This window comes from Ascaphus truei, chromosome 3, assembly GCF_040206685.1.
Source record: "Ascaphus truei isolate aAscTru1 chromosome 3, aAscTru1.hap1, whole genome shotgun sequence".
NCBI lineage: Eukaryota > Metazoa > Chordata > Amphibia > Anura > Ascaphidae > Ascaphus > Ascaphus truei.
Window position 1 is genome coordinate 99,099,812 of NC_134485.1, and position 15,355 is coordinate 99,115,166.

General features: G+C 41.1%; 1 protein-coding gene across 1 annotated transcript in view; it reads left to right on the plus strand.

The window, feature by feature from the left end:
• Positions 1-5,706, plus strand: part of MXRA5 (matrix remodeling associated 5) — a 58,966-nt gene extending 53,260 nt beyond the window's left edge. Inside the window, exon 7 of the mRNA XM_075594574.1 lies at positions 3,091-5,706. Within this exon, the coding sequence (XP_075450689.1) occupies positions 3,091-4,996 (1,906 nt within the window). The 3' untranslated portion in view covers positions 4,997-5,706. The remainder of the gene's footprint in view (positions 1-3,090) is intronic.
• The last annotated feature ends 9,649 nt before the right edge of the window (positions 5,707-15,355 follow it).

Genomic DNA, 15,355 nt, shown 5'->3' on the forward strand with positions numbered 1-15,355 from the left:
TGTATGTCTTTATTTATATAGCGCCATTAATGTACATAGCGCTTCACAGTAGTAATACATGTGGTAATCGAATAAATAACAGATAATATAAATAACAGATCATGGGAATAAGTGCTTTAGAGAAACATAACATTAAGGAAGAGGAGTCCCTGCCCCGAGGAGCTTACAATCTAATTGGTAGGTAGGGAGAACGTACAGAGACAGGAGGAGGGAGTTCTGGTAAGTGCGTCTGCAGGGGCCAAGCTTTATGTATCATGTGTTCAGAATGTTCACAGTGCTATTTGTATGCTTCTTTAAGCAAGTGTGTCTTAAGGTGGGTCTTAAAGGTGGATAGAGAGGGTGCTAGTCGGGTACTGAGGGGAAGGGCATTCCAGAGGTGTGGGGCAGTCAGTGAAAAAGGTTTAAGGCGGGAGAGGGCTTTAGATAAAAAGGGGGTAGAAAGAAGACATCCTTGAGCAGAACGCAAGAGTCGGGATGGTGCATAGGGAGAAATTAGGGCTGAGATGTAAGGAGGTGCAGAAGAGTGTAAAGCTTTAAAAGTGAGGAGAAGAATGGAGTGTGAGATGCGGGATTTGATTGGAAGCCAGGAGAGGGATTTCAGGAGGAGAGATGCTGAGACAGATCTAGGAAAGAGTAGAGTGATTCTGGCAGCAGCATTTAGGATAGATTGTAGGGGAGACAGGTGAGAGGCAGGAAGGCCGGACAGCAGGAGGTTACAGTAATCGAGACGGGAGAGAATGAGGGCCTGAGTCAGAGTTTTAGCAGTCGAGCAACAGAGGAAAGGGCGTATCTTTGTTATATTGAGGAGGAAAAAGCGACAAGTTTTAGAAATGTTTTGAATGTGAGGGGCGAATGTGAGAGAGGAGTCGAGTGTGACCCCTAGGCAGCGTGCTTGGGCTACTGGGTGGATGATCGTAGTTCCAACAGTAATGTGGAAGGAGGTAGTAGGGCCAGGTTTGGGAGGTAGTATGAGGAGCTCTGTTTTAGCCATGTTGAGTTTAAGGCGACAGAGGGCCATCCAGGATGATATAGCAGAGAGACATTCAGAAACCTTGGTCTGTATAGCAGGTGTAAGGTCAGGTGTTGAAAAGTATATTTGTGTGTCGTCAGAATAGAGGTGATATTTAAACCCAAAAGATGTTATTAGGTCACCTAGAGAGAGTGTGTACAGAGAAAAGAGAAGAGGTCCCAGGACAGAGCCCTGGGGTACCCCCACACAGAGATCAATAGAGGAGGAGGAGGTGTTAGCAGAAGAGACACTGAAAGTACGATGGGAGAGGTAGGATGAGATCCAGGATAGAGCTTTGTTCCGAATACCAAGAGTATGGAGAATGTGAAGGAGAAGAGGGTGGTCCACGGTGTCAAATGCTGCAGAGAGGTCGAGTAATATGAGCAGAGTGTAATGACCTCTGTCTTTGGCAGCATGGAGGTCATCAGTTATTTTAGTGAGGGCTGTTTCCGTGGAGTGAGCAGTGCAGAAGCCAGATTGTAGAGGGTCTAGGAGAGAATAGGTGTTGAGAAAATGGAGCAAGCGAGAGAATACAAGACGTTCAAGGAGTTTAGAGGCAAAAGGCAGGAGGGAGACAGGTCGATAGTTAGAAAGACAGGTAGGGTCAAGCTTGCTGTTTTTGAGTAATGGTATGACTGTTGCATGTTTGAAGGAGGATGGAAAGGTTCCAGAGCAGAGGGAGGAGTTAAAAATGTGTGTGAGCATAGGGATTATAGTAGGAGCAAGAGGTTTTAGGAGATGGGAGGGAATGGGGTCAAGAGGGCAAGTGGTAGAGGGAGAAGTGGCGATCAACAGCGACACATCCTCCTCTGAGACAGTGGAAAAAGAGTCAAGGAAGGCAGGAGGAGAGTTAGGAAGAGGTGTAGGATGGGAGGAAGAAACAGAGGGGATGTTCTGACGTATGGATTCCACCTTTTCCTTAAAATAGTCAGCAAAGTCCTGAGCGGAGATGGAGGAAGGAGAGGCAGCTAAGGGTGGTTTGAGTAGAGTATCAAAGACAGAGAACAGTCGGCGTGGGTTAGACTTGTGCATGTTGATTAGTGCAGAAAAGTAGGCTTGTTTAGCTTGCGAGAGGGCAGAGTTGAAACAGGATAGCATAAATTTGTAGTGAAGGAAGTCTGCGAGAGTGTGAGACTTCCTCCAGAGGCGTTCAGAGGAACGAGTGGAGGAACGCAGCATGCGTGTGTGGGAATTTAGCCAGGGTCTAGGGTTAGAAGGGCGAGTGCGGCAGAGTGAAAGTGGGGCATGTAGATCAAGAGAGGAGGACAAGACAGAGTTGTAGTTCCTGACCAGGTTGTCGGGGTCTGTAGCAGAGCTGAGAGAGGAGAGGGAGGAGCTTAAAGTGGACTCAAAGTCAGGTAAGTGAATAGAGCGCAGGTTTCTGCAGAACCGGGGTGTAGATGGAGGTGGAGAAGGGGAGAAGCGAGATAGAGAGAATGAGATGAGATGATGGTCAGAGAGAGGAAAAGGGGAAATGGAGAAATCAGAGAAAGAGAAGTTCTTAGTGAAAACCAGGTCTAAGTAGTGGCCATACTTGTGGGTGCTGGCTGCAGTCCACTGTTGAAGGCCAAAAGAAGAGGTTAGAGAAAGAAAGCGGGAAGCCCAAGGGAGAGAGGGGTCATCAATGTGGCAATTGAAGTCCCCAAGGAGAAGAACAGGGGAGTCTGAGGAGAGGAAGAAAGAGAGCCAGGATTCAAAGTGAGAGAGAAAGGCAGAAGGGGGATGAGTAGAGGTAGGTGGGCGATAGATGACCGCCACATGATACTTAATTTTAGAATGGAATTGCACATCTGTAACCAAATTGCTACATAATATTGCATTTGACCATAATTTGGAAATACAAGAACTGTTTAATAAATATGGTGTGAGATGTGTATGTGAGTAATTTTGCCCATATTTGCTCATAGTGTGCAGTTTATATAATCTTACACTTTAATAAATAAATCCCACATACAAATAGATTTGAACAAATTAAAATATGTTCCACAGTCTTGTTTTCATAAGTATTTATTGGTCTTTGGTACACATAAAACTTGTATTTTGTTTGTAGATATAACCTTTATTTGTTTTCTCTGAAACAGTTTTGACTCCAGAATCAAGACATATTCAAACGGCACATTGGTCGTATATTCCGTTACTGAAAAGGATGCAGGCGACTATTTGTGCATGGCACGGAATAAACTTGGAGATGATTATGTGGTGCTCAAAGTGAATGTGATGATGAAGCCAGCTAAAATAGAACATAAAAATGAAGCTGACCACAAAGTTACATATGGTGGAGATCTGAAGGTAGATTGCGTAGCTACCGGAGTTCCGAACCCTGAAATATCATGGAGTCTTCCTGATGGAAGTATGATCAATACCATTATGCAATCTGATGATAGTGGCATACGGATGAAAAGATATGGTGTATTTAACAATGGAACCTTGTATTTCAATGAAGTAGGAATGAAAGAAGAAGGTGACTACACGTGTTATGCTGTAAACCAACATGGACAAGATGAGATGCGTGTGAGTGTCAAAGTAGTAGCAGAAGGAGCAGTTATTAAGAATAAAACCTATTCTACTGTCAGTGTTTCATATGGAGATGTTATTACAGTTTCATGTGAAGCCAAAGGAGAACCTATCCCAAAGATCACCTGGCTCTCTCCTGCGAATAGACCTATACCTGCTTTATCAGACAAGTATCAGGTTTATAGAGATGGAACTCTTCTTATTCAAAAGACACAAAGATCTGACAGTGGAAACTACACATGCCTAGCACAAAATAATGCTGGAGAAGACAAAAAGATTGTTCAAATTCAAGTTAATGTCCTACCACCTAAAATCAATGGTCATTCTAATAAAATTATCGCTGTTAAAGAAACTGCAATGAAAGATTCACGCATGCTGATAGATTGCAAAGCTGAAGGTATTCCAACACCACGTGTTATGTGGGCATTTCCTGAAGGTGTTATCCTTCCTGCTCCTTACTACGGGAATAGAATTACCGTACATCGGAATGGCACCCTTGACATCAAGGTATTAAGAAAAACTGATTCAGTACAATTAATTTGTATTGGACGTAATGAAGGTGGGGAGGCCAGGTTAATTGTACAACTGACTGTTACTGAACCAGCAGAGAAACCTAAATTTAACACTGATAATGAAAATGTTGTTGTGGCAGAAGGCCAGACAGTGAGTCTCAACTGCTCAGCCCTAGGAAAACCTGAGCCTGAAAGAACATGGATTCTTCCAAATGGAACACAACTTCAAAGTGGTAATCACCTCCATGGAATTTACCATAAAAGTGATGGTACATTACATATTGGCACTATAGCAGTAACAGATGCTGGAACATACCGTTGCAAAGCTGTAAATATAGCTGGATATGCCGACAGATTGGTCTTTTTAAAGATTGGTCATAAGCCACAAATTAGTAATCATTACAATAACTTGGTGAGCATAATTAATGGGGAGACTTTACAACTTCACTGCACTACTCATGGAGAACCACAAACACATATCTCTTGGACATTGCCTAATGGAATGGTTCTTGATGGCACACAAACTAAGGGACGCTTTTCTCTATTACAAAATGGGTCACTTGTTGTGCGTGATGCATCTGTGTATGATAGAGGAACGTATCTATGCAAAGCAACAACCCCATACGGTTCTTCAACAATGAATGTTCCTGTAATAGTCATAGCATACCCCCCACGCATAACTAGTGGTCCTGCACCTGTTATTTATTCCAGACCTGGAAATTCAGTTCAGTTAAATTGCATGTCAATTGGAATTCCTAAAGCAGAAATAACATGGGAGCTACCTGATAAATCTCACTTGACTGCAGGAGCTCAATCACGATTATATGGAAACAAATTTCTTCATCCTCAGGGGACATTGGTTATTCAACACCCTTCACAAAGGGATGCAGGATACTATAAATGCACTGCTAAAAACATACTAGGTAGTGATACAAAAACAACTTATATACATATATATTAAAGAATGTACAGCTACAGTAAATATGCACAAGACTGCCACACAAGTGCAAAGTATACTGTATCAATACTTATAAATGAAGCCCTTTTGTAAGTTGATTATGTCGGGCAAAACGATGGAAAGTCATTAGTATGCCCCACATACTGTAGAAAAAAACATTGAACTTGTTTCACAAGTACCCTAAAGAAACTCAGTGATCAGGCCAAAGAATATTCAAGAGTAGACGTTTATGTAAATAGGACCTGAACTTTTGAAAAAACAAAGATTACTGAATGATATTGGCTTGAAATGCACCTTACTACCAAAGAAGTATTAATGCTACAAACATACTCCAGTGACATGTGTTTTGCTTTTTTTTCAAAGATAAATATCATAGTTCATCCTCTGTTAGCACTCAATTTGTAGACTCTGTATGATATCAGTACTGCCTTTTATGATTATTTTATCTGAACCCATAACAATATACCACAGAGTTATTATTTTATCATGTACAAAGTCAAATCATCTAACCTCTAAACTGGGTATATATATATATATTTGTGTGTGTGTTAATAAGGATTCTCCCAATCAATGCTTTTTGCATATGTTTTATATTTTATTAGTCTTACCATGAGACACAAACAAATTACTATGGTTCCTGTCTCATTTTATAAATTATTGGTCTTTAAAAGACTTTGATGCAAGACTGTGTTTATATTATTAAGATCATTGTACTGTACATTTTATAATAAATATTATTTTCCAAACAAATTTGGATATTTATTATAGATTTCTTTTAGGTAATCTACTAAAATAACCATGGTGTCTCATTACAGAGGGAACTGTATCTACTGTACTGTATGTTTAGCAATGTATGTGTTTTAAAAATCCTGTACTGTAGGCCAATATTTACTAGGCAGTCTTGGACCAAATGATGCCTTCTGGCACAGGAAGACATCATGCAGTCCATTGGCCTTTATTCACTGAGCCACAACACAGGGCATCGCACCTCGATCTGACCTTAACCGCCATTAGCTTAAATAGCAGTTAATGCTGGATCGGGGTGTGATATAGCTCATTGCGGCTTAGTGAATCCCAGCCATTGAGTTAAATGGACTATAAGGTGTTTTCCAGCACCAGATAGGGACTTATGGCAGAGACTGCTTAGTAAATACAGCCCATTATGTACAGTATCCTGCAAATGAACATGGGGTTAATGTGCGAGTATCTTCAAGGTATCTTTCAAGGTAGTTTCATGTGTCAGCAAGAACTACAAAATGTAGTCATGTGATTGCATTCATACAATTGGAAGGCTATATCTGTGATTGTTACGTGGGTTTGTAGCAACTCCAGCCCAGTCTTTTAGCTTGCCTTACTGCAGCAGGCGAGACAACGAGTATTCTAAAACTTGCCTTAAACTAGCCAGGTACATGCTGGGTACATGCTGACACATTTCAGTGACATTTCTGTAGAGGCTAATAGCCCGTCGGATTAATAGAGCAGGGGTCCCTGGCAGTCCCATTCGTTTGAATGGGACTGCCAGGGACCCCTGCGGTTAATCCGATGGGCCATTAGGCTCTGCAGAAATGTCACTGAAATGTTTCAGCATGTACCCAGCATTTTCCTGGGTCTTGTTGGTGATTGCCACTGGTTTGTTTTAGATTAACCGTCGGCACTACAGTATATTCAGCTGAGCTTTGCTTTTTAATATCAGACATTTCACAGTATCCTTTGCTAGTTGCAAAATCCGAATCCACCATCCGCCCATCCTCTTCCTTTTCATACTCTCTTGTCCTTAGTATTGGCCCCATACCCTCTGCCCTACACCTTCTATGTTAGGGTAGTAAAGCCAAAGTTCTCAATTTCATAAATTGCAACCGATGTGTTACCTATGTACACACACACAACAATAATAAAATAATAATAATACAAAAATATAAGATCTATAATCACTTAAGGATCTGGAATGCATACTTCCAGTATAAATAGTATCTACAGTATATGTCCCAAATTTCCTTAAAATCAGCCCATCCTTCTAACTGAGGTGCACTATATATTTAGATCGAGATCCGAGAAGATAAGGAAACATTCTCATTAGCTCCATTCAATATCTACCGAAGTGGCCACTCGAGCCAGTTTCAGATGATAAACTTCATATATGGGAATGGTCGCTTCGGCAGTTATAGTGTAAGACAGATAAAGTAAGGCAGACACCAACGTTTTATGGACACGTCTTTTTTTCAACCTCATCTACTATGTACCTTAAAGGTAGATTGTAAAAATGTATATGGTAAAAAAACAAAGCTAATTATAACTCTAGCCCTTGTTCCCCTGTACAAGGGAAGGAACTACCAATGCTGCTATTACAGATTCAGTGGCCGTTATTCGAACATTTCACGCGTTGTATACCTCGGAAAACCCATGTCATGGCTTGTGATGTCTTCCAACCTTACCGCCTTCAGATGTGTGTTGACTCGTGTTTTTATCGAGTGGAGAAAATGGCATTTTAGGGTTCTGGTTTTTAAACACCTGCAAATTGACACAGTAGCACAGTACTGTACACATTACAATTCATTCATTTCTGCCACGGATACACGAAGAATTGCACCCAAAGAAATCAGAATCCATGAAATTCAAACAAATCAACTGAGATAAACACGTGTGCCTGGTGTGATTGGCGGTGTGAATGCCGAGTTGAATACAGCAGAGCACACAAAAACGGCTCCATGAAATGTTCGAATAACGGCAGCTGCATCTGTACCTGTCTGGCCACCAAGAGGCCGGAGTCTCCGCCACTGGGAGCTTGGGGTGATTCTGTTTCATCTCGGGGCAGCACCTCCACCTGCAAGGGATCCCAACGTTGTGGGATAAGCCCCTTACAAGAGCAATACCAATAATACACACACTCAGGTATATAATAACAACCTTTATTAAACACACTATAACAGTACCCTGTACCACACGTATAATAGGCACAGCCCTATAACCCCAATGTGTGTTCCCAAAGTACATAGGGTGCTTGGCACCAATACACTGATGTCCTTTTCCCCCAATGTCGGGACCCACCCAAAAGAGTAGGAGATAGCGCTATCCCGTGAAGTGTTGGTGCACTTAGTTGGGTACCTGCCGGGGCTCCAGCACCCAGATAATGCAGATTAACAAGGGGATCCGTCTGATCCAACATTGTTGTCATCCGCGATGGCATCTGCCTCCCCGTGGGGTGAGTTCTGGCGTGGATAATATCACCATACAGGGTCTCTTACAACGGAGGTCCCAGACCACAGGTCGCAATCACCGTGCGGTGTCTTCACTGCGTCCCTGACACTAGACAGTAAATGGGGAAGCATCCCTATCTAAGGGGCCTTCCCTGCAACAACCACAAGCTACTGTGAGTCGGGGCCTAGATGGGGCCTATGGGGGGATACACTAGGCCTAGTCTTCGAGCCACTGGCTCTGAGACACTACCTGTTTGATCCAGCTCCCTCTTCCATCTGGCGTGGTCCCTCTCTGTGCCAAATGCCTATCTCTGCTGGCCGTGATTCCCTCAGCCTTATTGGCTGCCTGGCAACATGTGATCTGTAGCCCAGAGACTCATGGGAGCTGTAGTTCCCCTACAGAGCTGTGGGTGTAATGGCCACCGCTTGCACTATATATACTGCTCATGCGCAAGGTGTACAAAGATGACGGCCGCAACTTGGGAACTCACTGCGCAATGTCTTCTGCACATGCGCCCGCAACCAAGATGGCCGTCGCCCGCAGTGCCGAACTGCTGGAGCTCTGGCAGCTCCCTGCACAGCTGCAACCTCCCGGCGCCACCTGCAGTCCCCACTGAGGCCATCTCGGCAGCCGCCCCCCCTCAAGCACCCCGGAGGTAAGAGGGGGACCTGCCTACATCAAATTAAAACAATAATCAAGTACAACCCCCAAATAAATATTTTTTTAAAAACAAATACGTACTTTACTATTCCTTTTATGGGACTCATTACATTATGTATGATCTTTCCCCTTATAAAAGCTTAGGTGGTTCTACTAATAGCATTCCCTTCATTGATAAACATATCTCAGTCTCGACGCCTCACAGATGCAGTTGAGGCACAACAGGTATCTGTGCACTGTTGTCAGGAGCAAATGGACCAACTGCAGACCAGTTGTTTTGTTAGGCTGCTATATTTGAACTTTCTTGTACAGCCTCCTGTAAGAGAGCTCCATGGCTGGTGGCATAATGCTTCGTGTAAAAAAAAAGAAATGAGGCACTAAACAAATGTCTTTGTTGGTGCAATTTTTTTTTGAAGTTCTTGACTATGAAGCTGTTTATAATAACACCATATTTTGAACAGTTATTTACACGCCATCATGTTTGTTACATACAGTATAAGATATTAACAGTGAGGGCATGAAACCTATGTCGTGTGAGTTAAACTGATGGGTACAGTATCTTATGAGACTGTGTTGCTCTTGTTTAAATATTATATTTTCAAATTTCTTCTGTTTATTGAGTAATCAGTGGTCTTTAGAGACAAAATTAATTTGCTAATTTTGAAGAAGGATAACAATGAGGTGCTATGGATAGTGATAATGATTTGTGAATTTTAGCACTCACATCTATTGTGACTAAGCCTCATCTTTGGGCTGAAGGAAAAGTTCAGTTGTCATGAAACTACCTTTGAGGTGGGTAAACTCTGATTGAATCCCAGTGTAAGCCCAATGTGGTTGACACTTCTGACCTTCAACAGTAGGGAGCAGTTAAGTAATATTTAATTAATTATTACTAACATAAAAAATCATTATGATTACACACACGTATGAGAAGCATAACTCCATAACACAATAATGTTAAAATTGAATGGAAATACAGTAATACTGTACACTAAGCATTAACCGCGCCATTAACACAAATTACTTGATTATAATTTTAGTTGATATCACCGTAGCATTAGCTATATACTACTAATTGATATTCACTGCAGTATTTTAGACCTCATATCTGTAGATGTATAAGTTGTTCATGATTAGACATGTTCCCAAAATGTAAAAAAATCTGCATATTTTACAACATAGGACAACTAGCAAAACTGTAACTTCTTAGCATGCCTCGGGTCACATTCATACAATTGGCATGTGTTAATCTTCAAATCACAATTACACACACTTGAACTACGGTACGGGAATAAAAGACAGGTTGAATGCAATTAGATTTTTAAAACAACAACTTGCGATCGCCCACTTGAGTTTCTCGATGGTATTGCAGACAATGCTACAATTCCATTTTCTGCAATCGATCAAAACACTAGTAAAATCGCATCTTAATGCATGAACATTTCAAGAAATCACGCACCAAGACCGGGTGTACTGTACCAAGGAATTCAATTATATTCAAATAACGGCCGCTGCATCTGTACAGTAGCCCATAAAGATTAAGTAGTGCTATTCCATAGGACACCTTCCACTGCTGCAAGACACTTTATGGTTCATTGAAGTAAATGTTACATTCCTGCACCAGAAAGTGCCTTAGGAATTATTTATTTATTTATAAAATGTTTTACCAGGAAGTAATACATTGAGTGTTACCTCTCGGTTTCAAGTATGTCCTAGGCATAGAGTTAAGATGACACAAAACTCATTGTTACAAATACAGTTACATGAGTGAACAGGGTATACATTATATACAAGACATTGCATGCACAGTTAGAGATAATATATATTATAGGCGTATGTAATAGTTACAGACCAGATTAAAATGTGAGACAGCTTTAGTTTTGAAAAAACTTACATTAGACTGGTGGTGGCTGTGAGAGTCTCCGGTAGATTATTCCAGTTTTGGGGTGCACGGTAAGAGAAGGAGGAGTGGCCGGATACTTTTCTGAACCTTGGGACCGTGAATAGTCTTTTGGAGTCAGATCTCAGATGATAAGTGCTGCATTTGGTAGGGGTGAGGAGCTTGTTCAGGTAGACGGGTAGCTTGCCCAGAAAGTATTTTAAGGCAAGACAGGAGAGATGAACTTTGCACCTGGACTCATGTGATAACCAATCTAGTTCTTTGAGCATTTCACAGTGATCTGTGTTGTAGTTGCATTGGAGAATAAAACGACATATTGAATTGTAGAGGGTATCAAGTTTAATAAGGTGGGTTTGAGGTGCCGAGCAGTATACTATGTCCCCATTGTCGATAATTGGCATTAGCATCTGCTGTGCGATACACTTTCTGATCAGCAGACTTAAAGAGGATTTGTTCCTGTAAAGTACAACGAGTTTGGCATACTGTAGGTTTTGGATGTAAGGGTATCAATGTGCATCCCAAATGTTAAATGGGAGTCAAACCATATGCCCAAGTATTTAAAACTAGTAACAGGAGTTAGGGTGGTATTATCATTGGTCCTGATCTGAAGGTCAGTCACTGGAAGCTTTAAAAATTTAGCCTTGGTCCCAAATACCATTGTTACAGTCTTGTCGGGAAATCCAATTTTCAAGTCACAAAAAGTCAGATTGAAGTATGTGTTCAAGGTCGGAGAGGCTAGAGCTGTGTGCATCTGCATACATGTGTATTGAAGCTCCCTTACAAGCTCTAGGAAGATCATCGATGAACACTAAGAAGAGTAGGGGCCCCAGAACAGAGCCTTGCAGGACACCACAGGGGATATCCAAGGGGTTGGGGTTAGTGCCTGAGATAGACACATGTTGGGATCTACCCGATAGGTAGGAATGAAACCAGTTTAAAGCATGCTTCCCTTTTCCATAACACTGGAGTTTGTTAAGAAAGATAACATGATCAACAGTATAGCCCAGCTTAATAAACCCACTGTGACCATATCTGAATGTTGGAAAGTTGATTGACCTGCATTTCAGTAGATAATTACATTTTGTATTACCACCAATTTCCTAAAATTTGGGCCACTTTCTAAAACATATTTCTCTCTGATGTAAAAGATCCTCAGGTGTTGCTAATTTTCATGTTTGTGAATCAAATGATGATAATGTGATTTACTTTATTATGAGCATTCGTGGAAACAGGAAAGTTTTGGTCTGCTTTAAAGGAGCAATTCCAAATAGGTGATTTATTTTGGCAATTTTTTTTAAAACATAGGATTGAAGCAGGGGGTTTCATGGCTGAACCCCCTTAATTTCAGCTCTGGGGAACCCTTGCTTCTGGAGAGACTTACCTCCAAAGGGGGTGCCAGCACTGGATGATGTCACAGCTTCCTATTGGCCCCCAGGGCGCAGGAGATTTGAAAAGCGCCCTCTATGTGATTCCTGCTAGCCGAGCAGAGAAAAAAAAAATCACCTGCTTGGATTGCCTCTTTAAATTTGAAAGAGACATTTAGACATTATGAATGATTTATGAAAACAAAATACTTTTCTTCTTGAACAGCTGATGCCCAGGGGTATTATGTAGCAAATAAGTTGTGAAATTGACATGAGAAACATACTGAAAATATTACTTAGTATTTAATGTAAGCAAATCATGTTTTCTCCCTTTCAGCCTGGTGTTATTATATGGAATATTTTAAAAGATGAAGTCAAATGCTAGAAAAGTAAAACACATGCAATTGTTCTTATGATATCCTGCACTAATATATTATCTCATTGCTAATAATGTTGTTCCATTTTCAGTTCATTCATGTGATGTGTAGTTTTGTTTAAACTATGGTATCTAAGCATTTTCTATTGGATATAATTATGACTAAAGTCATCATACAGTAGTGTACAGGTATCTACTGTACAGGATACTCAAAAAGACACTACATTGTTGGTTATAAGTTTAATGCAAGTGTAGTCCCCTGTCCCTATGCCTAAGGGAACTATGTGTGCTGCTATGCGTGTTTGCTCACAGGAGGCCTAAGCATCTACCTCTAGAAGCCTGGGGTGAGCTCTTTCTCCTTGCAGTGCAGCGCCTCCACCTATGATGAATCCCAGCATTGGCGGGATAACCCCTAACAGGAACCAATACACAGTAAAGGATAATACACCACACAATGTCTCTGGATCCTTTGACCTGGTCCAAGGCCACACGGCACCGTTGGCTGTCCAGTTACCAGTGCAAATAACAATAAGGGGGAGTCCCTATCTGGGGCCTTCTCTGCAACACTCCTCTACTGGTGTTTCAGGGCCTAACCAGGGCCTAGGGGCAAAGTCTAAGCCTAGCCCAGGAAGAACTGCTCCCTGGACATTATCTCTCCTTTGGCTCCTCCGTCCAGACTGACTTGTGGGCTTTCCGCGCGCGGAGGATATCCTGTTCCTCGCAGTGCTTGCATCCCATTGGCTGGTACAGTCCCATGTGCTGCAGTCCCATCCTCTAGGGATTCTGGGACTTGTTGTCCTGCGGCTGCATCTGCAGAGCATCCTAAGATGACGCTGCACTCCTCGCACTGCGCATGCGTGCCTTGCCGCGTTGCGCATGCGCGGTTCCAAAATGGCCGCCCCCACACTCATGATCACGCTGAGCTCCAGCCAACTACTTGACAGCTCCCCGTCACCTGAGGCAGGGTAGGGGGACTCGGCTACATAAGTCTGAAAAAACTTGTGTATTATTTCTTCCATCTATAGTATAGTAAGTATTATTGTAAGCATAATCCATTAGTGAATGTACAGTATATCTTCTTAACAGGACATGCACAATATATGATCTGTCAACAGCACAAAGACAAAGAATGATTACTGCTATCAAACCTAAATCTAAAATATTTTGAAGTTCCCTCTAATTTAAAGTTATTTTAATGGAGTTCCCAATGTAGCTTTATTTTCCAGTTATGTCATATCCAGGAGTTACTGTACATTACTCTTAAAAATGCAGCAAGATACAACAGGTAAAAAAACTTGCCACAAAAGCCTGCAAAATGTAAACTCCAACAGACTCTCTGCAAGATCCCTGAGGCGCCTCCCATGAAAAATGACACCAGTCCAATATATTAAGGAAGAGGTCATATGAGGAGGATTTAGCACGTCATTAAATGAAGCAAAAATACGAGTACGCTGCTATACTGTATTTATTTTAAATACAGTATATTGTAAATCAAAAAATCAAATTAGCTACTGCATCGTATTTTTAAGCACACTTCCCTCCATGTTAATATAAACTAACATTAGCTAGTCAAAACTTGAATAAACGCATAATTGAGATTTGCAATAGGAAACAATCAAATGCACAGTAGTTTAGAACAGGGATGTGCAAACTGGGGGGCATGACATTTTCTGGGGGGGAGGGGGTGCAGCGCTTACAGAGGCTCCGTGCTCATCCCCACAACATTTAAATTAAAAGCCGGGGAGCGCGCGAGGCCTCTGTAAGTCCCTTACATTGTCTCCGGCGGCTTCTGGCGACGCGGTGTCAAATGATATTGGAGAATAGGTAAGGGGGGCGTGAACAGGGGGGAGAGCAGGCAGGGAGACACAGACAAAAAAGTTTATGTACACCTGGTTTTAGATCATGTACAATAGTACCTCTTGACAAAGGGATATTTTTTTGCATTATGTAGCTTATACAGAGCTGTTAAAAGAAACAAGTTTCTTTTTTTACAGATTTTCTTTTACTAACACTGTAATATTCAAGACATTTGGGGATTGTTTAGCTACAGTATAAGGTGAGGTAGATTAAGCACTATAAATTGAAGAACTGGATATTTAACAATATCTGTGTGTATTTAAACATAACAATCATATATACAGTGAGTATTTAGATCAATCAATAATCAATTATTAGAATAAGCAATTTTAACAATGACAAATTACTTTCAATGGTGTACACAGAGAACCCCAGCACACCATACTTTTAGAAGAATCAACAAACCAATAATAAATACATATCAAATGGGAATTGAGTTCATTCATGTGCAAATTATTTATATTTATGAAATAACTATCTGATATTAATGATCAAATTCATATTTTTTTTATCATGGGTTCTATATTAGTTGTCTAATTTCTATTATATTAAAGAAAACTATTTAAGAAATGACCGTTGTCAAGCATCAAAGGATGACTATATATAGATTATTACAAAAAATTGACTGATTTAGTGGTAACATAACTGCCTTTAAAGCTGAACCTAAACGCAGCTCAAATCCCAGTGTCTTCTCATTTATACCTTGTGTAGGTCACTGTATCAGGCACGCCAACTCAGGCACCCAAACATTTTAACAAAGAAATGTAAAAAAAACATAGTTCTGCATACAATGCAACATTATACAAAAAAGAACATATATGGAAACTTAAGTGAATGTACATGACAAATAACCATGGGAGTGGTAACTGATGTAGAACAAAAGACAAAGCAGGGCATGAGAGGTGAAAAGGAGTGAAGAATGATATAGGGGGAGATTCATTAAGACCCAATGGTGGGTATCATACCCGCTTTGGTGTTAACTGCCAATCAAGTCAATGGCAGTCAATACC